At 38.2% G+C, this 26,055-nt stretch overlaps 1 protein-coding gene across 3 annotated transcripts in view; it reads left to right on the top strand.

The window, feature by feature from the left end:
• LOC310635425 (proton-coupled amino acid transporter 1-like) overlaps positions 1 to 15,482 on the top strand; it is a gene marked incomplete at its 5' end in the record, with an annotated part of 31,914 nt that extends 16,432 nt beyond the window's left edge. For all 3 annotated transcript variants that reach the window (XM_083354354.1, XM_083354353.1, XM_083354352.1), the window contains 8 exons: positions 1,270 to 1,358; positions 5,550 to 5,645; positions 6,487 to 6,571; positions 8,090 to 8,308; positions 10,508 to 10,606; positions 11,738 to 11,904; positions 13,674 to 13,843; positions 14,717 to 15,482. In XM_083354354.1, the coding sequence (XP_083210480.1) occupies positions 1,270 to 1,358; positions 5,550 to 5,645; positions 6,487 to 6,571; positions 8,090 to 8,308; positions 10,508 to 10,606; positions 11,738 to 11,904; positions 13,674 to 13,843; positions 14,717 to 14,976 (1,185 nt within the window). In that variant the 3' untranslated portion in view covers positions 14,977 to 15,482. The remainder of the gene's footprint in view (positions 1 to 1,269; positions 1,359 to 5,549; positions 5,646 to 6,486; positions 6,572 to 8,089; positions 8,309 to 10,507; positions 10,607 to 11,737; positions 11,905 to 13,673; positions 13,844 to 14,716) is intronic.
• Positions 15,483 to 26,055: the final 10,573 nt, after the last annotated feature.

Genomic DNA, 26,055 nt, shown 5'->3' with positions numbered 1-26,055 from the left:
AAAAGTTGGTTGTAAAGACATTTATACTAGTAAAAGTGTATAAAAATTTGTAGTAAAAGAAATAATATATTTTCATGCATAGATTTTGTGTAACTTCTTTTAAACGGTTAGAAGTTGGAGAGAGGAAATTGAAAACTGAGAGAAATAAACTTAATTAATTCACCAAACCTTTGCAGGGTATAGAAGTGTTAAATTAAACACATATCCACAAACAAATCAATGCATCCTCATACAGAATTCCTACTTTGTGTTAAGCCAAACAGAGATGGGTTTGTTTCTGGCTTAATATGCTACAAACAGCTGTCTAAATGTAGCTTATTCAGGAAGATACATTTAAGACACATTCATGGCCATATGCTAGGGGTCCCCAACCCCCAGTCCAGCAACCGGTTCACACAAACAAGCAAAGCTCCATCCATGGGATGCAGGCAGCACACAAAACCACGCACTGTCCGGTCCATTGAAAAAAACTTTCTCCATGGAACTGGTTCCTGGTACTCAAAAGGTTGGGGACCTCTACCATATGCAATCCAGGTAATAGTAGCATATTAGAAGTTTCCATCTTTCCTTTTTGAAGCATATTGGAGGGTTCTGTTGCTCATTCTGGTATATAAATATTCACCTATAGTGCTGAAGTTTGATATATATAAGTGTGCCTTCAAATCTAGCAGAGTTGAAATATAAAATAGGTTGACCTGGTTCCCTTTTCCTTGTTCTAATCTTAGAAGAATGTTTTCCACTTTAATTGATCATTAAGTAGCTTCTTCCTGAGATTTAGAAATTTTGGCATGGGTGCAAGTAAACAGATTTGGGGTGAGGAGGTGTTTCTTTCCAGCAATTAGCAATCAATGGAAGGTAGCCCAGACCTTATCAGAAAAGAGATGCTTGGATTTTTAGCTTTTGTTGTTTGCATTTTGAAGAATTCACTTATGGCCACAATAATTAGGAAAAAGAGTGGTTTTCTGTTGAATTTTGAGAGCAAAATTTTGGGAGATTCATGGGGCATAAAATAAACTTGTAAGGATTACAAATTAATGTAAGGTTTGTCAATTAAGCCAAAAAATTTATAAACACTGTAATATGTATATGGTAGATGTACCAAAATTCAAAGTTCAGATTATCCACTTCTGGTTTTTTTCCCCCCTCTCCTCTTCTGAATGGTGACTGTTTCAAGACTGGCTGAAAACTGTTCTGTTTTACTAAAAGCCTGCATTTATCTTTTCAGTGGCAAGAGTACGTTTTTAATTCTACTTTTCTTTCACTGTTTAGCTGGGTCCCATCTGCTTGCTTGTGATTGGAATCATCGCAGTACATTGCATGGACATCCTCGTTAAATGCGCTCACCACCTGTGCCAGAAGTAAGAGGGAATTACGACAACTGCTATCCCTAGAAGAAAATGATGGTGGTTACAAAACAGCTGAAATAACAGTGACAAACTAGTTCTTTCGATAAAGAAAGCAAAATATAGATCAGGGAATAAGAATTAGCTTGTGTTGAAGGCACGGAATCACTTAGTCATGTGGGGGAAGATTACACAATCCTTTTTATCTTTCATTAGCTGCTGGAATGGCTTCAGATTGCACACTGGGTTTTCTCAAATGCTACTAAAATGAATAAACAAAAAATGAAGCCTGAGCCACCCATTTAGATAGAAGATGTACAATTCATCTGTTTTCAGAGCTATCTCCATCCCTGGGCAAGCACAGAGGTTCATTGGTAGTTGGCATGCAGAAATAAAGCAGATTTCTATTAACAAAACCTAGTGAAATTTGGTTTAGAAAGCCAAACTGGGTAATTTTACTTATGGAGATGGGCCCTTAGTCCCTGTCTCCCCACTTTTTGGGGTCGGTTCAGGTCTTTAAATGATAATTGAACTGCCCAAGTGTCATGTTTTTTATGGTGCTCATCTTTTCTCCTGAAGCCTCCTATGGCGCTAGAATTACAATGACTCGTTTTGGAGAACCTGTAATTAATTAAAGCTCAGTTGACCTTGATACTGAAACACTACTAGCACTCTATTGGATTACATTGTGTCTAAATTATGAATCACCTACCTGTAGACCTAATGTCACCTCCAACCTTAACATGTGTTGCTCCAGAACCCTGCCCAGGTTTTCCTGGTGATCATTTGAAACCACCAGAGTGCTGGTTTCCCGCTGCTTTCAATAGCTAGAAAGCAGCGGGTCTCGTCGTTATGAGCTCTTCATCAGATTGATCAGCAGGCTTAAGTAAACATGTGCTTCCAGTTTTTCTGTAAGATAGTTGAAAAATAGACAGGATTGCTAATGGCAACAGTATTCTGAGAAGGAAGGAGGAAATCTTAATTGCTTCTTCCTTCTTCCCAGTGACCCATTTCAGGAGTCTTGATTTCCTGTTGCTGCTGGTATTAGCAGAGTCATCAGGGAAAGGGTAGGCTAAACTTCTAGAGCAGGGGTGTCAAACTGCCAGCCCGCGGGCCGGTTGCATCATGCAGAGGCCGGGCCCACCCCAGCTCCGGCAAATGTGAAAAAAGTCGCAATATATCGCAACATGACACGTGACGCAGCGAGTTTGACACCCGTGATCTAGAGCAATGCAACAATGCCCAAAATAGCTGTTTTGTTAGCCAGAGAAGCTACTACCAGATTCCTGAATTTTTGCCCCCATAGATTAATGCATCTCTCTTCCTACAATGTTTTGCCTTTGCTCTGTTTATGTAGTATTGGAGATTCTAATATGTGCAGAAGTTTCTACTTTTCTATGCGGGTGAAAACTGGCTGTACTTGTTTTCCTCTGTGCGTGAGAGATTTTATTGTCACATGGAAAAGAACAATGGTCCAGCAGAAGAAGCAGGCAACATTTTTGAAGTTTCAAGATACTTCTAAAAATTAAACTCCACACAACATGCATGAGAATAGAATTTAAGCCAGAATTGTTTTTGTTAGGAATATTAGGATCTAATTATGAGAAGGAGAATGAATATTTAATATTGCATGTACTGACAGCAGCGAAAATAGCATTTGCCCAATACTGGAAAAATGAAAACTTACCAACTGAAGAGGTTTTAATTAACAAAATGTTAGAATGTTTGGAAATGGATAGACTCACATTAAAGAGAAAGAAGATTCAGTTTATTATAGAACATGGGATAATTTTTACCAATGGTTAGGAAAACGAACTAGTGAGAAATGAATGTGATATGTGATTTTGAATATAAATTAGTAAGAAGAATGACATGTATTGATTAACTGATACTGTTTTTGATTATCGTTTATTACATTCTCTACAGTTATCTATTACTATATTAACTATTGTTAATTGAATATATGTACCCGGATAATAGCCTGTTTGTTAAAGAATGAAAGTGTTATTGGGGGATAACCCCAATGTTGATCCCAACCCTGTCCTAATCCCAATCCCAATCCTGATCCCAACCCCACCCTAATCCCTAACCCGATCCTATTTTATCTCTAACCCTATTCAATAAAATCCTTTAAAAAAATTACAAAAAGAAAATCTGAATTATAGCCACTGCAGTTAAGCGTGCATAAATATATGAATTTTTTCTCTGGGTTTGCTTTTTTTAACCATCATTTTCTTTTGCTTTGTTGCCTTGTTGTGTTTCTTATATTGTTCTTTGTTTTTTTTAATGTTTTAACAATTGTAAACAACCCAGATTCAGGGTTCACAATTATAGAGCTTATAGGGCAGCATATAAATTTAATATATTATTATTATATATTATTTTTTGTTGGTTCTGCACTACACTGTTTCTTCTTTGTCAAGTATCGACTGGTTCATTGCAGTCCCAGTATTGACAATTGGTAGAAAAATTTCTGATTTCACTGAAATTGGAGATTCTACTTATGGCATACAACTTGAGCTTCGTATCTGCTGATTTTCTTGGGTATAGCGGTTGTTGCTTTATTGTTTCCAAGGTATTCAGTTACAGCTGTATCCATGCTGTACATTAGTTGATTTGTTTCTTACAGTGGGCTGGTGCTTAATATTTGATATTGCAATCTTTCAATTCTTGTGCTGTTTGTTTGGAACAAGCTTCAGCACAGACAATTTTGTTCTGTGGTTTTTGTGCTGTTCTAGATGCTCAGTTATTCTTTGTTTCAATTTTTCTTGTTTTTTTTCTCCTTAATTACAGGGCTTTGTTCTTTCTGAGGAGAAGGCAGAGGAGAGGGTGCCTGGTTTGGGAATAAAAATAATTTGATAACTATGCTGGCTTTCTCTACTCCGGCTCCCTCTGGTTTGCCTATATATATATAGTCTGAGCTACTTCTAACAAGGCTTTGATTTCTTTACCCTGAGTAGACCTTTGCAGTTTTTCCAAAGCTTCTCTGAATGTATTATTTTGTATTATAAGTTGACATTGATCTGCTGGCCTGGTTCGGTTACTTTGGTTTCTGGATACTGTTCTTACATTCTTTTCAAATATTCTTTTCTTGGTGGATTTGGTTGTAAGAACAGATAATGTCTGTCTGTATTTGTTTTGGTAGTCTTGCGGATGCTGGCCCTGGTTGCTCAGGCAACAGTCCTGATTATTGTAGCCTATTTGTTACCAAATATCCATCAAGTCCAGCACCTAGCATGGTCCTTGTGACCTTGTTGATGAACAATCTGGTATGATTTGTCTAAATTATGTCTCACTATATTATTTATTGGAGACACACATTTTGTCTGGCTCATCTGATGACACCTGTCCAGTATGGCTGAATCTCTGTCATAGCTCTCATCTTTCTCACAAGCCCCACAACCATGTCATGATAGTGTCTCACTGAGAGAACTTATTATTATGGTTGGTTGCACAATCAGTCAGATTTTTAGACTGGATTTGTTATTTTTATCCACCTGTCGAGTCCTTCCCTCGGACCTGGGATAGGGAAATGTTGATCGATGGTTTTAAAAGTATTGTTGAAAGAAACAAGTTGTTCCAAGTAAAATTGACGTTTGAAATTGACTGATGGGGATTTTGTTAATGTTGATTGTGTTCAAGTAGCGCTCCAGAAGTTTTGGGATTCCATCAAAGATGCCTATTATTACTGGCACTACCTTTGTTTGCTTTTGCCACAGTTATTCTACTTCTATTTCCAGGTCTTTGTATTTTGTGATTATTAAAATATATATTTTATAATGTGCAATGAAATATATAAAAACAAAAATATAACAGAATTTATATTAATATAAATATATAAATATACAATAAATAATTATTAATAAATAAATACATTTTAATAAAATAGTATGATTTGTCAGCCAGATTTTTAGATTGGATTTGGCATCAGGTCCTTCCAAAGGACCTATAGTTATCAAACTGAGCTGCTGTGATAGAATTAGATAAGTATAAGTAGTTTTTGACTGGTAAATATCCATAATTTTAAGCAAACAGCTTTCATAGATCTATATATTCGTAAATCAGTGCTGCTGTGTTCTTAGATTTCCACTATCAAGATAGATTGCAAAAGTTTGTTTTTCCTAACAGATGCCCTTTCAGAAAGCAGATTAATCGTTTACAATTCTAAATATCTCTGTTGTTTTTCTTTTCTGTTTTTTCAAATAGGCATCAAAAACCATTTCTGGATTATGGAGATGCTGTCATGCATGGGCTAGAGGCCGGTCCCTTTTCATGGCTCAGAACTCATTCTATCTGGGGAAGGTACTTATCTTAATTATATCTGTTTTGTATCATCTATGGTGATCAGTTTAAATTGTCCCTTAAAATGGTGGTAAATTTCTTTTGCTATGCTGGCTGTGAATTTTATGAGTTGCATTTGTGGTGCATAGGAAGTACTCAGATCAGGGAAGATTGATTTGGGTCTTTCAAACCAGACAAGACTTCTTTAGGTCAGGTTACTGCCTCTATTAAGGAGGTTGGGATCACACTCTATTAAATATTATACTTTATTAAACTGAACCAACTATTAAATTCCTTGCCAAATATAACTAATTATGAAGGTCCCAGCTGGGTGAATATACAAGGGTGAATATACAGTTGGCCAAACCATGCTGAGCATCTTCTTTACAGAATTGAGATCTTGCAGATTGAAGATAATAGTGTAGCATCAGACATATTCAAGATCTGACTTGAATTCAAGTAGTAATAAAATAATCACATTTCCATTTAAAATGTTTTATGGAATTTAACTACTGAGAAATTCATTACATCACAATTTTGGCAAGGTTTTTGAGAGCAGGTCTTAGCTACTTAGAAACAACTTCTCAACTTCATTGAGAAAAATAATACTATAGTGGTGAAAAATTTACAATTGTAATTCTCAAATAACAGGAGTTTTATTTTATTTGATTTATTCTGTCTCTGGTTGCATAATAAGATATCATTTTGCCAACGTATTTTTGAATTTTCATTAAAACTGAGCACTACATTTTTAATTGGCCTTGTATTTAGCAATATTGCAGAAGATTGAATTGATACATCAGGAAAGTTAAATATTTACAACTGTTAATCTTGCATACTTACAGTATGTCTTGTTTTTTAGGTACCTAGTGAGTTTTTTCTTAATTCTTACTCAGCTGGGTTTCTGTTGTGTATATTTTGTATTCCTTGCTGACAATTTCAGACAGGTAAGAATCAAACTAAAGAAATGTGTTATAATATCCAGAGCAAGTATACTAAAAATTCAGGATCATAAGCGCTGTTCTAACTTTACTTTTTTATGTAGCTGTTTTCATGCTCTTTCATGTAGCTCTTTCATGTATATGGCAAGAGACTCATAGTTGAGTCTCTGGTTATCATAAATATATGTATCCAGCTACAATTAGAAAGACTCTGAATTAAAATATTTCCCAGAAACAAAACAAACCCTTCTATGCTTGGACCAAGATGAAATGAGAGCATGTATGGTGCAGTATTAGATTAGGACTAGGAAGATTTAAGTTCAAGTGTATTGTCTGGTATAAAAGCATATTTTGTGCTAAGTCACCATCTCTCACATCAACCACGTTGTAAAAATTGTTGTTCTGGGGAAAACAGAACAACATTCTGTGTATGCGACTTCTCTTAGAAGAATGGCAAGATATGCATACAACCAATAAATTAGTTTGCAGAATATTTTCACTAAATTTAGAAAAGATGAGATGCAATTTTCTGAAATTTGCCACGTCATTTCTGATGTGCTTCCTGCATGTCTTGAAAAACCCTAAAGAATATGCTGGATTCAACGGTATTAATCTTTGAGGAAAGCAGAATACAAAAGTGTCATTGTTTTACCCCAGGCTGTGTTTTCTTCTGTGGAATCATTGCTTTTTGAATTTGAGAAAAATATTTTCATTGTTTTTTTGTCTGAGTTGCTGATGTTCTGTGAGCCATTTACATGATGAATCATGAGACATAAGTCAACAACTCAATTTCATAGTTGAATATACTATAATTAGTTGTATAACTTGGCAAGCCCTTCTCATCCTGATCTTGCTATCATAAGTTTAATATTTGCTAAATGGTGCCAGTGTCTCAGCAGATTTAATAATAAGCTTGCGCTAAAGCTAAAGCCAAATGCAGTCGTTTTGTTTGTTTAATTTTATGAAGTACTGACTGCTGTGATACATCCTTTTTTTTGTAGAGAGGGCAGTTGGTGTCCTCTTACATGGCTGTTCAGAACCATCTTTTCCTTTTGAACTAATGTCTGGGTATGAAATCATGAGTGGTATCGTGTGAGAAATGGGAATCAAAGCTCAGTTTTTCTCAGCATCCTTGCATCAGTGTGTGTATTGTGGTGTGCTGCTTGATTAACCACACTTTTAAAGTACTTGGAGTGTGCATGCTTTCCCTTATAAATCCTGCTTAATTCGGGCTGGAATTAGAATTTATTTTATTTGTTTATTAAATTCCTATACCACTCAGCACACTTACGTGATCCTGGGTGGTTTAGAGAGATTTTCTCCACCCTCTGAGCTCAGATGTGTTGGACTAACTATAGTAATCCTGTATCCTGTGTAATGAAGTCCTACACGTCTGAGTAGCACCAGATTGCGGCAGTCTCATGTTAACTTACTGCTGAGTAGAGTTTATTATAATCACTTTACAAATTCTGTGGAAGATAGCTGGTTAATAAACAATTTATTTTTATCATTATATTTATTCAGGTTATATCTGCTGCCAATGGTACCACCAATGACTGCAGTGCCAATGAAACTGCTCTGAGGGCTCCAACGATGAGCTCTCAGTTATATATCCTCTCCTTCTTACCATTTGTGATATTGCTCGTCTTCATCCAGAATCTCAAGATTCTTTCCATTTTCTCCATGGTGGCCAATATTTTGATGTTGAGCAGCCTGATAATGTTATACCAATACATTGTCCGGGTATGTATAAAACTGACTCTTTTCAGAATTTACTTAGCACTTGGTGCTGCCATTTTGTTGGTTTTGCAGATCCAAGGGCAGTAAAATTCAGTGGTGAATGGAATACGCTATATATTTAATAAGGATGTCCGTGGTATTATGTGGAATAAATATTTTCAAAGACAGATATAGTGCCTTTGTGCTTTGTCATTTAAATATCAAGCTAGGTTACAAAGGGGAAGGCATTATCACGGTACATGGCAAGTGTTTTAAGTTTTATTTTAGTTGGACGGGTGAAATATAATAATCATGACAAAAACTTTAGAAGAAAAGTTACCTGGAAGAACAATTTGAAAGGACAGAGGAGGGATCGTCAGGTGGACAGAGTGGTACCTACAAATGAGTGAAGGGCTCTGGGTCGGGAAGGGTCGAAGAAAAAAAAATACTTCTGAGAGGTTATGAATGGCAGAATTGAAGGAGCAAATGTCATATTTTGAAGATCACATAGGAGCCGTGACCAGGGGGGCTTTTGCCCAGGTTCGCCTGGTGCGCCAGTTGCGACCCTACCTGGACCGAGATGTCCTACGCACAGTCACTCATGCGCTCGTGACCTCCCGTTTAGACTACTGCAACGCTTTCTACATGGGGCTGCACTTAAGGACCACCCGGAGGCTTCAGCTGGTGCAGAATGCGGCCGCGCGAGTCATGATGGGGGTCTCCCGATACTCCCATGTAACACCACTACTCCGCAAGCTGCATTGGCTTCTGGTTGCCCTTCGGGTGAGATTCAAGGTGCTGGTGATGACCTATAAAGCCCTAAATGGCGAGGGTTCAGGATATTTGAGGGAACACCTGCTGCCAGCATCAAGCTCCCTTCGTCCAGTGTGCTCCCACAGGGAGGGTCTTCTCAGGGTGCCGCCGGTTAAAGATTGCCGGCGGGTGACACCCAGGGGTAGGGCCTTCTCAGTGGGCGCGCCTGCCCTTTGGAACCAGCTGCCCGCAGAGCTTAGGACTGCCCCCGACCTCCGTTCATTCCGCCGGTACCTGAAGACCTGGCTCTTCGAGCTCTCTGGCCCAGGCTGAGAATTTTTAATTTTAATTTTAACTGGGTTTTTATTTTCTCTCAGGGTTTCATTTAATATTTTTTAATTTGTTTTAACTTTTCTATTGATTTTCTTTTAAATATCCTGTAAACCGCCCTGAGTCCTTCGGGAAAGGGCGGTATATAAATCTAAATAAATAAATAAATAAATAAATAAATAAATAAATAAATAAATAAATAAATAAATAAATAAATAAATAAATAAATAAATATGTGAAGAGATAGAGTGGGCCAAGCCCAGCCCATGAAACAATACTATGCTTGTTTTGTGGATAGAATGAAAAATAACTCCACAAAGAGATTTGATTCTCTCACATACAAGTGACACAAGTGAATTATTTCTTACTGGTAGATTTTTGTATCTGAGGGACAGCATTTCATTTAATGAGGGAAGAGTCGAGTAAGAAAAGTTTTGGTAGCTGGTGGAAGACCACCTGAGCATTGTATTCTGTTGTTTTCAGTGATCTATGAGATTCATAGATAGTAATGTTTTTAAACCGAACACCTTTTTAAGGAGAAGTCAGGGAAAGAATAGAAGTAGTTGAGTTTCTATCACTTCTACATATAGCAGAGGAAAACTGTTGCCTGAGAACTTGTACAGTAGCTACTAATCAGTGTAAAGCTACCCTGTAAGAGACATTCTTTCAATTTTGTCATCATTTTGATTTAACTGCCATCTCTGCAGCGGTTTATTTTATTTATTCTTTATTTATATATTACATTTATATGCTGCTCATTTCTCTGGGCAGTTTATAGTACTTTACCTACATTTTTCCTTAGCAGAGTATGTATTTCTAGTTGTTGTTTTTTTAAAAAAATGTTATAACTGCATAATTGCCCAGAGGGTTTTGAAAATTCGGCAGAATACAGGCACAGTGAAGCAAGAAATTATCAAGTTTGGGTTGCAGTTCCACAAGATGGTAGCCAACAAGGCTTTTATGAGCTCTGGGAATGGTAATTCTAGCAAATAAGGAGGATATTAAGGTTGAAAAGACTGGTGTAGAAAATCTGAGTGGGGAGGATTCTGTTGGTTTGATTCCATATAAGAGAGTTTCCTCGATTGCAACTGCTTCCTGTTGGAACTCCTTCTACAGATCATCTGCTTTTCTTCCTTTTAGGACATTCCAAATCCTAGCCATCTGCCTATGGTAGCTGCCTGGAAGACAATGCCTCTCTTTTTTGGTACAGCCATCTTTGCCTTTGAAGGCATTGGAGTGGTAAGTCTTGCCTAGTTTAAAACAAGGGCTATCCAACGTTGGCAACTTTAAGACCTTTGGACTTCAATTCCCAGAATTCCCCAGCCAGCAATTCTGGGAGCTGAAGTCCAAAGGCCTTAAAGTTGCCAGGGTTGGACACTCATGGCTTGGAATCTTGTTTTGCTAGGAACTGAAAAATAACTTAGTTCTAGTAGATTCTCAGGTGGCACTTAGCACATCTGTCTCTTTGCAGCCAGACATGTTTAGTCTTCAAGACTTTGAACCTATGACAAGACCAAAAATCTGTTACCTATTTTTGTCTATATTTGAATGATTTGTATGGCAGCAGTTTGTACCTGACTTGATAATGGCTCACAGCTGTTCTGGGACCAAACACTGTTTAATGTGGAGTTTTCTAACTTAGAGCTCTTATTTAGAACTCTAATTAAAATGCAACATAATGATGTACATGAGTGATCTTATCTTATATAGCTCTAATCTTTTGAACATTTCTAGTTTGATGTACTAGAATAAACATGGAAATGTTTGATCCATTCTGTTCCTTTTTCCTTCTTTCTGGCCTAGTCATGTTTATCTTTTATCTTTAATTTGTAGATCCAATTTTCCATAGCGGTAATTTTTTTTTCTTGAATGATTGTTGCTATTATGAGACATTTTATTTGATTATGTCATGCATTCAAGAAAGGAAAACAAGAGTAGAGCCCTATCAAATGCTTATTAGGCCTCAGCCTATGCACTGACTTCAATTATTTTGTACTCTTTTGTTTTCTTGCTTTGAGGATCATAAGGATAATTTCTGAGGATTCAAAGCAAGACTGAGAACAAATGCTTGTGAGTGCAAACCTGTCAGATGTGACTGAAGTGGTCTGGAATATCTAATGAAGTATTAGGAACTAAGCCAGTTCAATTTTCCTCAAAATAAAAACTCTGAGAGGTCAATCAGGCTGAGAGCCAGCGATTGACTCAAACTTCCCCAATTAGTTTTCACTGAAATTGAAGTCCTGATACTCACAAGATTCATTAAGAAGACCAAATGCTAAGCATGCCCTGGTCTATTGTGAAGAGGTTAGGTTAATTAGAGGAGTAAAATGATATTCACTGAATATTTGGGGCTTTTTTTTCTTCTCCAAGGTGCTCCCTCTAGAAAACAAAATGAAGAACCCTCAGCACTTTCACATTATTCTGTATGTGGGAATGGCAATTGTCACCACGTTCTACCTCAGCTTGGGAACACTAGGATATTTGCGCTTTGGAGCTAACATCCAGGCCAGCATCACTCTCAATCTCCCCAACTGCTGGTGAGTTGAACTGGGAAGCTTTTGTTACCAGGCAGAGAGAAGGTCGAACTACAGGCTACTCCTGAATGAGCAAGAATGGAATTGCAGAGGTGGATGCCGAGAAGTAAAAACAATTTGCAAAGGTGCTTCCTTTGTAGGAAGGCTCTTAGAGTGTAGTCTCAGTCACTTTCTGTCTCATGTCTTCATTCTTTCTCATGGCCACCATCTCTTATATCAATCCATGTTTCTCTGTGTTCCAAATTTTGCATACTTTGAACTCATTCAAGCATGCTTCAAACAGTGCATTTTGTACTAGGAGAAAGACCAATACTGCCTCAGAAACATTTGAGAATGCAGAGCAGCTGTCCCCTGTAATTGAGTTATCTCTTAGGTTATCACATTCTCATTCATGATCCTAGGAACCAAGAACTACTTACATTAGCTGACTAAACATATTGCCTAGTGGTGGGATTCAAATATGTGAACAACCGGTTCTCTGTGTGGATGCTGCTTCCGGAAGTCCATTCTGGGCCTGGGCAACAAAAAATTAGCTACCGGTTCTGCCAAAGTAGTGCGAATCAACTGAATCTCACCACTGATATTGCCACATGTAGGACATCATCACATTGGCTTAGAATACCTCCTTGGAAAATTTGTCACTGATGATAATAAAGTTGTCTAGTCTTAACTCCCATAACTGATTCTCCCATTTCTAATTCTGATGGAAGCCATGAAAAATTCATTCTCCCTTCTTCTACTCCAATCACACCACCAGGTTCTCCCAATTCATAACTTATTTTTGTATGGAGATGATTGAATCATTTTTTCCCATTTTTATCCATTTCTAATAGAAATTCCTAGTTTAATATGTCATCAAAACTGACAGAACATATTTCCATGTCAAAATTTCAGTAAGGAGGTACGAGTTATAGTGCGACAATATATAGAGGGTATGCAAGAAAAACAATGTTGCAGAACTGTACTTGGGATGAAAAAATGTATTTTAGGTCCCAGTTCTTTCTGTTTATTTTTTGTGATCACTAAAGATAAACAATTAATTCCATAGGAGAGAGAGCCTATATTCATGTGTTGATTTTTTTATTTTTTTTAAATAATATGCTATATTATTTTCAAAACTCAAATTTACAATAATTTTGATAATCCAGGAATGGGCAACTATGTCCTTTATTAAACTCAGTCCCATCAACTCTAGCAATATATCTTCCAACAACATTTAGTTAGCACTGCCCTCTAATTTTATAATAGTGATGCAACAGCGGTATTTGTCTCATGATGGCATATAAGGAGTTTGATTTCGGATGACATCAGAAATTTCTCACTATTTGAAAAAAGAAGGCTTTGAAATAAAACTTGTTGCATCGCTGAGTGAGTGCTCAGTTTTAAACAGGAATCCGTGCCTTTAAAAACTCATGAAGTCATAAGTAATTTTGAACAAGTACTTTAGCAGTTGTCATATCAGGGACAGGCAATTTTTCAAGGGATATTCCTTTGACATGTTGCTTTGCTACAAGGCTATTGGACCTGGCCTTGTGGCTTTCTACAATATCCAAAGCCCTGGTTCAGGAACAACACTTTCTTTCCTCAAGAGAGACTGACTTACTTTTAGTTTGTCTCTTTACTCATGAGCCAGATTTCCCTAGTGGTCTCTGGATTAGGGAGCACAAACATTTTCAAATGGTGTAGTCACTGCACTGACTTCAATTTTTTATTTGGTTTTTCACCAGAAAGCTGAGTGGACTTAATGGTTGCCTCTTGCCTCATTTTTGCAGGTTGTACCAGTCTGTCAAGCTGCTCTACTCCCTCGGAATCTTCTTCACTTATGCTCTGCAGTTCTATGTCCCTGCAGAAATAATAATTCCTGTGGCTGCTTCCAAGGTCCCTGAACGCTGGAGATTATGCTGCAAACTGCTGCTGAGAGTATTCCTGGTCTGCATAACATGTGAGTGGTGAGAGTTTTCTTTTCACTTGGCAGGTAGAGATTTAGCCCAAGGGATGCTTTATTGTGGTAAAGATATTGCTAAGAAAATTACTGGGCTCTACAGAAAATAAAAATGGAGACTGAGTTCAGGCAGTGCTTTTGTTTGGTGAGAAAATACACCCCTTACACCAGAGGTGGAGAACCATGGCCCCTTTATGACTTATGGACTTCAGCTCCCAGAATTCCTGTGTCAGCATGGTTGGCGCAGGAATTCTGGGAGTTGAAGTCCACAAGGCATAAAAGGGCCATCATTCCCCACCCCTGCTCTATACCTACATCAAAAGAATAAAAGTGATCTGCAGGATTGATCTGCAGTGTCTTAGTTGCTTTAAAAAAAGGCAGATATGTGAAAAATTCTCTTAGGTTGTTGTGGTGATGTGACTTGCCCAATATGGTGGCCACCTCATGAATAGAGGGTCACCCCACATGACACTCAGGTCATGGTCTCAGAATTCCAAAAGGCATTCATTGCCTCAAAACATCTGAGGACACCTGACTAGTGCAATAGCTTTGTACAGATATTTGGAATAAATAATATTGTTGCTAGATTCGAGAATTCATTCCGAGCTGTTCACAAATCCCACCTCTGAGCTTGAAGAGTGTCCATACTGATGGCGCATTTTGTCATGATTCAGTGCGTCTGTTAACTTCACGTCCCTTTCTGTTTTGCCAGAAGAGTTTATTACAGACTAAAAACCTACTCTGAAATTAAAATGATGTTTACTTCATTTGAAGTTACAGTAAAGAAAGGCTAACTACCTCAGCTGCTTGCTCTTCAGCAGGCATCTTCCCTGACAAAGCTTTTATTTCTTTTATTCCTTTCCTATCCCTCAGGTGCCCTCGCAATACTGATTCCTCGCTTGGACATTGTCATAGCTCTGGTAGGTTCGGTGAGCAGCAGTGCTCTAGCCCTTATTATCCCGCCCCTCTTGGAGATCTTCACCTATTATTCAGAAGGCCTGCATCCACTCATCCTGGCCAAAGACATTCTCATCAGCCTCTTCGGTATTACTGGCTTTGTGGTGGGGACATATGAATCTCTCTATCAACTGATTGTACCAACTGTGTCCAATGCCACCACTGCTTTACCATGATGCTGTAATCTCTTTCACTTTGAGAAGTTATCTGCAGTTCGGATGGATCTTGAGTTTCTTCATAGCAACTGCAGAAACCTGGGGCTCCTCCTTGCTTTCCAAATCTATTTATTTTATAGATTAAATAGATAAGGCTATGGTTTTAAAAGAAGGGGCTGTTATTTATTTATGCTTCTTTTTTTGTATGGGGTTGATTTAGGAGACGTCATTTTTTTTTAAAAAAGGGTGCTCTGTTATAATTATCCTTACCTGGAAGAAATTGAATGTCTTGCAAGCATCTTGGATTTTACTAGATTTCTCGATCAAGAGCAGTGAATGTGGGGAGAATTAAGAATCCTAATATTCCGCACCAGATCATTTTTATGAAGTCTTTTGAGCGTCATGTTACCAATTCATTTTTATTTTCATTGTTCCTGTTTTAAACTACTTCAGGCTACCAATTTAGAAACTATTATGTCTCATTTATAAAATAAATTCCTCCTTTTGGATAGTTGCATGAAAGGCGAAATATACAGGGAGTGCAGAATTATTAGGCAAGTTGTATTTTTGAGGATTAATTTTATTATTGAACAACAACCATGTTCTCAATGAACCCAAAAAACTCATTAATATCAAAGCTGAATATTTTTGGAAGTAGTTTTTAGTTTGTTTTTAGTTATAGCTATTTTAGGGGGATATCTGTGCAGGTGACTATTACTGTGCATAATTATTAGGCAACTTAACAAAAAACAAATATATACCCATTTCAATTATTTATTTTTACCAGTGAAACCAATATAACATCTCAACATTCACAAATATACATTTCTGACATTCAAAAACATAACAAAAACAAATCAGTGACCAATATAGCCACCTTTCTTTGCAAGGACACTCAAAAGCCTGCCATCCATGGATTCTGTCAGTGTTTTGATCTGTTCACCATCAACATTGCGTGCAGCAGCAACCACAGCCTCCCAGACACTGTTCAGAGAGGTGTACTGTTTTCCCTCCTTGTAAATCTCACATTTGATGATGGACCACAGGTTCTCAATGGGGTTCAGATCAGGTGAACAAGGAGGCCATGTCATTAGATTTCCTTCTTTTATACCCTTTCTTGCCAGCCACGCTGTGGAGTACTTGGACGCGTGTGATGGAGCATTGTCCTGCATGAAAATCATGTTTTTCTTGAAGGATGCAGACTTCTTCCTGTACCACTGCTTGAAGAAGGTGTCTTCCAGAAACTGGCAGTAGGACTGGGAGTTGAGCTTGACTCCATCCTCAACCCGAAAAGGCCCCACAAGCTCATCTTTGATGATACCAGCCCAAACCAGTACTCCACCTCCACCTTGCTGGCGTCTGAGTCGGACTGGAGCTCTCTGCCCTTTACCAATCCAGCCACGGGCCCATCCATCTGGCCCATCAAGACTCACTCTCATTTCATCAGTCCATAAAACCTTAGAAAAATCAGTCTTGAGATATTTCTTGGCCCAGTCTTGACGTTTCAGCTTGTGTGTCTTGTTCAGTGGTGGTCGTCTTTCAGCCTTTCTTACCTTGGCCATGTCTCTGAGTATTGCACACCTTGTGCTTTTGGGCACTCCAGTGATGTTGCAGCTCTGAAATATGGCCAAACTGGTGGCAAGTGGCATCTTGGCAGCTGCACGCTTGACTTTTCTCAGTTCATGGGCAGTTATTTTGCGCCTTGGTTTCTCCACACGCTTCTTGCGACCCTGTTGACTATTTTGAATGAAACGCTTGATTGTTCGATGATCACGCTTCAGAAGCTTTGCAATTTTAAGAGTGCTGCATCCCTCTGCAAGATATCTCACTATTTTTGACTTTTCTGAGCCTGTCAAGTCCTTCTTTTGACCCATTTTGCCAAAGGAAAGGAAGTTGCCTAATAATTATGCACACCTGATACAGGGTGTTGATGTCATTAGACCACACCCCTTCTCATTACAGAGATGCACATCACCTAATATGCTTAATTGGTAGTAGGCTTTCGAGCCTATACAGCTTGGAGTAAGACAACATGCATAAAGAGGATGATGTGGTCAAAATACTCATTTGCCTAATAATTCTGCACTCCCTGTAGCTTGAAAATGATAGCTAACACAGTAGAGGGAGGTGCAAATGAAACTCAGTGTGTAATATTAAAAACAGATGTAGTAAATTAATGCTCCTATCTCATGAAGTTTTCTGTCTGTTGGTAATAACACTGAAAACTAAAAATAGTATCAAGCTGCCTAATGTATAATTCTCAGGCAACACCAATTGGACTGCATATAAAAAAGGGAAATAAGGTTTATACTGCTAAATCCAGTACTGTGCCAATCTGACTCTATAGCAGGGTTCATATCAAAATGCTGTGGGGAAAAAGTTACATGTATGAGCTGGATAGGGGATTGAAAAGTGTTTTTAAAGTTTTTTTTATACTTGTGGAAACAATAGGATATTGTAAACCAATTATCTGTTGTAATCTTTTGCTTTGTTGTAGCTTCAAGGTATATTCACTAAGCATACATTTTGAAAAATTAGAAAAGCTATGCCCTGAATGTCATGATTATAATCCAATTTCATGTAAACAATAATTTCACGAGTATATACACTATAAAAACATAAGGTGAGTCAGATGCATAATAATAATAAGTTGGAAGGGACCTTGGAGGTCATCTAGTCCAACCCCCTGCTCAGGCAGGAAACCCTATACCATTTCAGGCAAATGGCTGGCCAGTCTCTTCTTAAATGTTGGAGCATTCACCACTTCTGGAGGCAGGTTGTTCCACTGGTTAGTTGTTCTAACTGTCAGGAAGTTTCTCCTTAGTTCTAGGTTGCTTCTCTCCTTGACTAGTTTCCATCCGTTGCTTCTTGTCTTACCTTCAGGCGCTTTGGAGAATAGCTTGGCTCCCTCTTCTTTGTGGCAGCCCCTGAGATATTGGAACACTGCTATCATGTCACCCCTCACCCACTTCTGAATTATTTTACTTCTTTATTATGGAAACACTTTGAGAACTACTTAACAGTTGTAGCCAATTAGCATATGTACATAGGTTAAATTCATGGGCCCAACTTTCACGGTTTTCTTATTTCACATATAAGAGACCCTGAAAAGCTAGCCAATCAAAATGGATAAATAGATTGATTGAGCAGGCACATGGAGATTCTTATATTAAAAGTGCAATACACATCCTATTTTCTATTATTTGCCTTTGTTCTCAGGAACTCTGTTTTCAGGAACAGTTTTGAAATTGAATAGTTTACACTAAGGTTATTTTCTTTTTTTTTCTTCCTAAGATTTCAGCTGCTTCATGGCATTATTAAGTATTTGATACTACCATTTTTGTTTTCTAAAACAATCATACATGTGGCTTGAATTGTTGTTTCTTCTGCATTTATCTAATTAGCAAAGGGATCTGAATTTGACTGTAGACTTTAAATTATAATTAAAATGCAATTTACCAGGAAGCAATTTGTGCTCCCTGAATTCAGTAGGGCTTATTTCTTTTGGGTTATGACTTAAAAAAAGGAAGATGGGATGGATATCATTGTTTATCTCTTCCAGTAATCATGATTAGGTTGTATCTTTAACTTTTTTCATGAATAGCCACACAGGATGAAGAAGAGAATGAGGAATTATCACTCTTTAGATATGGCACCTAAATCCTTATTTAACACTTTAAATAGATATTGAAATGTAGAATTTATGAATTATTTTGGAAAGGTTTTGTAGTCTGGTTTTAAATATCATTGTAATGAATTACCTACTTTTTATGCATTGCTATATGGTTGGTGCAATAATTAAATATATTGTGAGTTAGCTTCCTATCCCCTTTCTCATTTTTATGAATCTATAGATGTCTCATTAACTCTGGGATATACCTAGGTTTTATATTTCTCTCCCTATATAGTAAAGCATGTGAGAAAATAGACAAATATTCAATATTCTGCTCTTGGCAACATAATGGTGAAATGTAAATTAAAACTGCTTTAAATTTTGCCTGTGAACCTAGGACATTAAGTCATGAGCAGAACCCTGCAGATTAATGGTATTGCAAGTTTTTACCATGATTAACTAGAACCTTTGCCAGGTAGCCAGAGTAGTCAAGATGAAATAAAATTTAAATGTAGAATAGAATAGAATAACAGAGTTGGAAGGGACCTCTAGTTCCTACTTAGACAGGAAACCTTATACCATTTCAGACAAATGGTTGTCCAGTCTCTTCTTAAAAGCTTGTAGTGTTGGAGCATTCACAACTTCTGGCAGCAAGTTGTTCCACTGATTAATTGTTCTGTCAGGAAATTTCTTCTTAGTTCTAGGTTGCTTCTCTCCTTGAGTAGTAATGACACATTTCTAACTTTAAAAAAAAATAAACTGATATTTTGACTTTGTAATTATTTCAAACAGTAGAGTTGAAAAGGTTATGCCTGTGCACTCTTGCAGTTGTAGCATCTTGAACTGTTATAAGTGATTATGTGAACATTTAGCACATCCATTTTACTGAAACAAAAGCAGAATGGATGCAGAAAGTAGAAAAACAAGGGAACTTAATGAAGTCGCAAAGAAACATTATTGCATCTGATACTGGCTTTTTAACTTTGGGATTACCCCACTTTTCAATAGCAAGTGCCATTAAGACCAATTTGGTAGATGTTACATATAACCTCCATAGAAAATGCAGGATTTTAACATTTACTGATTTGTAGATCTTCCATTATTTGAAAAGTTGATCGTCCCATAATATTGCATTGATAGCATTCTGCTAGTCCCTGCGTGTCCAAGTTTGGCTATTAGTTATATTCATCACAGCCACTGTGTGAAATGAATTTGTTCACTTATATCTCAATAGATGCCTTAATATGTCTGTAATTTATGGTTCTATAAAACTTTGTATTCTGATGGAACACTGTGTGAAGCATTCTTCTCTGTGGGAATATTATTTCTTCTTGACTTCTAGAGAATGAACACTTTTTCCAGGCAGGATTTTAATGAAAAAAATCTACATCAGACATTACTGCTAATTATAACCTATATCCTTGGCATTGTGGCTGATGGCCTTGTCTGCCTTCATATGTTAAAATTGCCTGCGTACAATTATCTTTTACGGTTTCTTTTTCTTCCCCTTTAGAATAAACTGTGGCCTATTTGTATTTTCTTGCACAGCACAGAAAGAGGCGGTTTTGAATTACTCTTGCTTCCAGTAGTCCTCACAGAAGGATAAAGCTACAGCATTTATTTGTTCTGTATAATTACATCTTAAGAGTTTTTTGATCTGTTGTCTAGTTGTGTCTGTAATGTAGTCGTCCTCCATCCTAGTCCTCCTCAGATCTCATACTGAGTCGGTAATTATGGGATTTGAAGTAAACATTTCTGATGTCTGTCTCCATAAGTTATCTTCCGTCATCTGGTCTGGTCTGTCTCTGATAATGGATAAAAGGGCATTTCAGTGTCAATCAGGTCTCCTTACTTTAGTTTTATTTATTTGTAAAAGAAGTGACTGCACTTGTGAAACTAGATATGTGCAAAATCCAAACAGAGCTTTGGTATTCCCCAAATGTTTATGACTATCAAAGTTCCCAAAAACGATTTCCAAAGGGGACCACATGGAAGGCATTGAGATCAATGCATACATCTAAGAAATTGGGACACTACATATTTGGAGACTGGATGAAAGCCCCAACTAATGTTTTTTACAGAGCTTTGAGAACAGTTTCCAATTCCTTAAGGTTACTCTAAATTTACCACTTTGGACTTTTGCCTTCAGTTGGATATACTGTTGCTCCTTTTAGGGTAGCTTGGTGACACATATTTTAAATATGGTGCAGAATTAATCAAAAATATTTTGGGTAACCTAAATTTAGGAAATGCATGCAATTATCCTCAAATGTTTCCACAAGGAGTGACTTTGAAAAGAGAAAACGATGTCTGTTTGTGTGTCTATCGAAGCAGTCAATGTTTATTTATTTGTGCCTACATGTGTGTACAGCAAGCCACTATGTACATTGGGTGTACTCTGTAGGAGACACAGGTGATGTTATGTATGATAATGCTGTAACTGAAGGGTATATTTTAGTGGATGTTTCATTCAATAAATTCAGTTTTTTTACTGTATTATAAGATTCCACACTGACTTTGGGTTTTTTTCCCCATATTGCTTATAATTTATAATACTTAAGATAAATAAAGTAATAACAAACATGCACTGGCTATTCCTCAACATGGTATCTGAACTAAAAGCTACACAAAATCAAGGCAGCTGTTCTGATTAACTGTTCACAATTTAAATAAAGCAACAAACCTGTGACAAGACACACACTGACAGAATTGCAATACAAGGTATTCCTGCTTGGCATATAAGAATATTTCAGGCAAATGTGTGCTCCAGTTCTTTAGACACTGAAAACTCAGGATGGTGTAGTGGTTGCCGGAGCAGGACTGGAGAAACCAAAGTTCAAATCCACATTCAGTCCTGGAAGCTCTGTCCAACCTACACTCAGGGTGGTGTTTTGGAATGAAATAGGTCATAAAAGTATGCTTACGTGTAACTGAGCAAGCATAGAAATTTAGGAGATCTGGTGGCACAGTGGTTAAAGTGCAGTATTGCAGACAAATTCTGCCCACAGCCTGGAGTTCGATCCTGACGGGGCTCAAGGTTGATTCAGCCTTCCATTCTTCCGAGGTCAGTAAAATGAAGAACCAGTTTATTGGGGACAATATATACTACTGACATTTGTAAACCACCCAGCAAATGTTGTAAAGCACTATGGAGCTGTATATAAGTCAGTGTTATTGCTCTTTAGGCAAGTAGCTTTCATGCATCCTCTACTCATAATATCCATTAACAGATGTTTTAGTCAAGAATTAAGGATCTGCAAGGAATGAAAAAAAAATCTTGGAACAAAACTCTCAACTCATCCTCTCATCTGACTCCATCAGAATGCTTTGGATGTTCCATAGTTCATCAAAACAAAACAAAATCAAATTTAAAAGAAATGTTTTTAAAACGGTCTCCTGAGGAATGCAGCTGTGCTCGGTTCCCAAGGACCTGACCTTGAGACTCTACTTCAGGGGTGTCAAACTCAATTTCATTGAGGGCCACATCAGAATTGTGGTTGCCCTCGGGGGGCCAGGTGGGTATGGCCAGGATGGGCGTGGCCTACTGGGTGGGCGCAGCTGGAGTGCGTATGGCCTACTGGGTGGGCATGGCCAGCTCTACATCATTGGCATCAAGGGTGCCTATGGGGGCCTGGGCAGGAGTGGGACAGATCTGGGGGTCTCCGGCAAAAGGAGGGTCTCTGGGCCAGGGCCAAGGCAGCGGGGACCGTTCCCTCACTGTTTCCAGGATGGCTTCGCGGGCCACATGAAACCACTTCGCAGGCCGGATGTGGCCCCCGGGCCTTGTGTTTGACATGTCTGCTCTACTTGGAAAGGACTGGTGAACTTTAATTCCCCAGAAGCATATTTTCCCCCACCTTTATCTGGCCTTCAGAGTTCGTGGTAGCCTGGCACCAAAAGAACTTCTGGAAGCCTAGTTGAGGAGTATTGAGGTAGCATCTAATACATATTTTGAAATGCAAAACATTTATTTAGTTTTCACTTTAGGAAGTGAAATATACTGGGGTTATCTCTAAGATAAAATGTTTTTGTTTAGATCAAAACTCTGCTTTGAGTTTGTGTATGCGCGAATGACTTTCAATTAATGTTCATACAGCTATTTTCAGCATCTTTGCTAATCAAGCCTGCTTTGATCCAGTGTCCCGTGTGCTGTAACATTTTCATGCTGAATAATAAATGGAGGAAATATCATCAAGGCAATTAACACCTGGGCAATTCCAATCATTAGATACAAAACTGGATAAGTGGACTGGACTAGAAAAAAAAACCCTAGATGGGAAGAATAAAGAAAAGTGCTAGTAATGGTGTTCAAAGCCCTCCATGGCATGGGGCCGGAGTACCTCAGGGAACATCTGCTGCCGGCATCAAGCTCCCTGCGCCCTGTGCGTTCCCACAGAGAGGGCCTCCTCAGGGTGCCACCGGTCAGAGAATGCCGTCTGGTGGCCCCCAGGGGGAGATCCTTCTCTGTGGGCGCCCCGGAGCTATGGAACCAGTTACCGGTTGAGCTCCGGACGGCGCCCGATCTGCGCTCCTTTCGCCGCGATCTGAAAACATACTTGTTCGAGCAAGCCGGCCTGGCATGAGGGGGATTGGTGGGTTTTTTTTTTTAATCATTTTTATTGGGGTTTTTACTATGTATTAATTGTATTTTAATCGGGCATGCATTTAATTATCTTTTAATTTTTGTACATTTCTGTGTTTTATTCTTGCCCTGTACACCACCCTGAGTCCTCAGGGAGAAGGGCGGTATAGAAATATTAATAAATTTAATTAAATTAAATTAAAAATAATGACAATGAATCATGCCCTTTATCTAGGCAGCAATGTTGATTGACCCTACTTATAAAACAAACTGGGTGTGCAAGTACTTCAGACAGCTGAAGGATAAAAACATCTGGAGCACCATTTAACACCTTCAGTTCCCCATATTTTTTTAAAATGACAAATTAAAAGCACAGAAATGAGGCCTTTCCCAATCTGCTCCTTATATTTTGAATACTCCTTTTCAGAAAGTAGTATTTTTCAGTTTTAATAACTGAAGATTTGTTAAAAGGTTTCACAATCCATAGGTATTGCCACCCTTTTTAATGCAGTGGAAACTGTCAATATGGACAATCAGAACAGCATTGCTCCTGCTTTTTGAGTAAGACCAAGGCAATGTCAGACACAAGTCTGTTTGTGAGTACAATGGAATTTATAATCTTTCCAAGGCATCCGTTTTCCCATCAAGGAGCATGGGAAGCTGTCTTGAACCGTCCCCAGTTGAAAATTCTGGAGATTGAGTCTGGACAACCACCCTGCAAAGTAAGTTGTCTACCCCGAATGATCCCTTAAACCCTAATTAAGATGAACCATGAAGGGTTGACATTGGTAGCTTTAATCCACACATGCTTGGATAATAGTTTTGCTCTGGGAGCTACTTCCCATATTTCATCCCCATTACACCGACTTACACAACTCCTAGAGTACACTGCAATATAGTAGAATATTATATGACAGAAAGCAAGAAACGGATCCAAACAACACCTTCTGTGCGCCTCACCTTTGACCAAAACTCAGAGGGTGTTTCCAGTCCAAGCATTTATTGTACAATTCCACTGCAAAAGTCCAAACAGTGGCATTTTCCATTCGAAATCTTCCCACGGTTTTCTACAAACTTTTTTTTCCCTTATCACGAATAGTAAAAAGAGAAACATGGTTTAGCTGGGTAATGACTTTTGACTGGCAGCACTAGCAGCCTTCCACCTTGAGACTCCAGAAAGAGTGCAGAGAAGAGCAACAAAGATGATTAGGGGTCTGGAGACTAAAACACATGAAGAACCGTTGTAAGGCACTGGGTATGTCTAATCTAACAAAGAGAAGGGGTGATATGATAGCGGTCTTCCAATATTTAAGAGGCTGCCACAAAGAAGAGGGGGTGTGTGTGTGTCAATCTATTCTCCAAAGAACCTGAAGGCAGGATAAGAAGTAACAGATGGAAACTTATCAAGGAGATATCCAACCTAGAACTAAGGAGGAATTTCCTGACAGTGAGAACTTGAAAATACCCAACTCTCAGCTTCATGAATAAAACTGTTTTATTGTCTTAAAACAACAAACAAACAAACTGATCCATACTTGGCATAGGATCAATCATTGTAACTGTAGAAGTTTGCAAAGTATGTAGAACTATGATTTCTAACTGAAAGTTTCATATAGAAACTGGGCTCTTATTTTAGCTTTTGTCATGTTTGTCTATTATTATATAAAAAATATGCAATGTAACTGGCTGCAGTTAGAGAAAATTAAATGAACTTTCTAGGTTCTTCAGAAATATCACAGGTCCTGAGAAACTCTAGCAGCATCCCACTATATACCAGTAGCACAGGACAGAAGTTAGAACTTGACTTCTGACTGGCTTCACAGTTTGGGATCATTTAATATGAAATTGCATTCAGTACACTCAAAAGAGTTGTGTTTATACCAAGGAAGTATAAATTTCCTTAAAGTTACTAGCATGTTTATATTGTATTACACTTTAACTGTGTGTACCATTCATCTCAACAACACAGACATTTCATCATAAAATGTTTTTATATATCATCATAAAGATGTCCATGGAGATTCTCAGACATCCAGGTCATAGTTGTCAAAATTGAAAATAAAGATGCTTTTTCCCCATAAATGAGTAATTGATTGGCTAAACAACTGCATATCTTTCTAAGAAGGTATTGTAGGTTTTCGTATAACTGGTTTCCATGCTATACAGACAAGGACAGAGGAGAATAAGATAAAATAGTCTTTTCCCAGCACCAGTTTGGTCTAAGTGATGAAAGCACCAGGCTAGAAATCAGGAGACAGTGAGTTCAAGTCCTGCCTCAAGCATGAAAGCCGGCTGAGTGACTTTGGTTGAGTCACTCACTCTCAGCCAAACCCACCACAAAGTGTTGTTGCTGTGGGGAAAATTGGAGGAAGAAAGTGTATTAGGTATATTCACCACTCTGAGTTATTTATAAAAAGAAATAATAAAGGCAGGAAAAAATCTATCTATCTATCTATCTATCTATCTATCTATCTATCTATCTATCTATCTATCTATCTATCTATCTATCTATCTATCTATCTATCTACCTATCATCACCTAGATCAGGGCTTTTCAACCAGTGGTACGGGTACCACCTGTGGTACATTGGCACCTGTCAGGTGGTACGCAACCATCCTAGAAAAGTGGTAGAGGGGGAGGGGGATGAGCTGAACCGGTGGCAGCACTGCACAAGCCTGAGCGAGAGATGGCTGGAGCTGCAGGGCTGTCAGGGCTCACCAGAAGCGCCAGGATCAGCTCCAGGCTCCAGCTGGAGCTCAGCACTGATCCTGGCGCTTCTGCTGAGTCCAGAAGAAGCACCGATCAGCTGGAATCTTGCAGCATCTCCAGGGTCTTGTGATTTACATTCAGATGCTTGGCAACTGATTTATATTTATGATGGTCACAGTGTCCCAGGGTCATGTGA

The sequence above is a fragment of the Vipera ursinii genome (assembly GCF_947247035.1).
Source record: "Vipera ursinii genome assembly, chromosome: 2".
Lineage (NCBI taxonomy): Eukaryota > Metazoa > Chordata > Lepidosauria > Squamata > Viperidae > Vipera > Vipera ursinii.
This window is presented reverse-complemented; position numbering and strand designations above follow the sequence as displayed.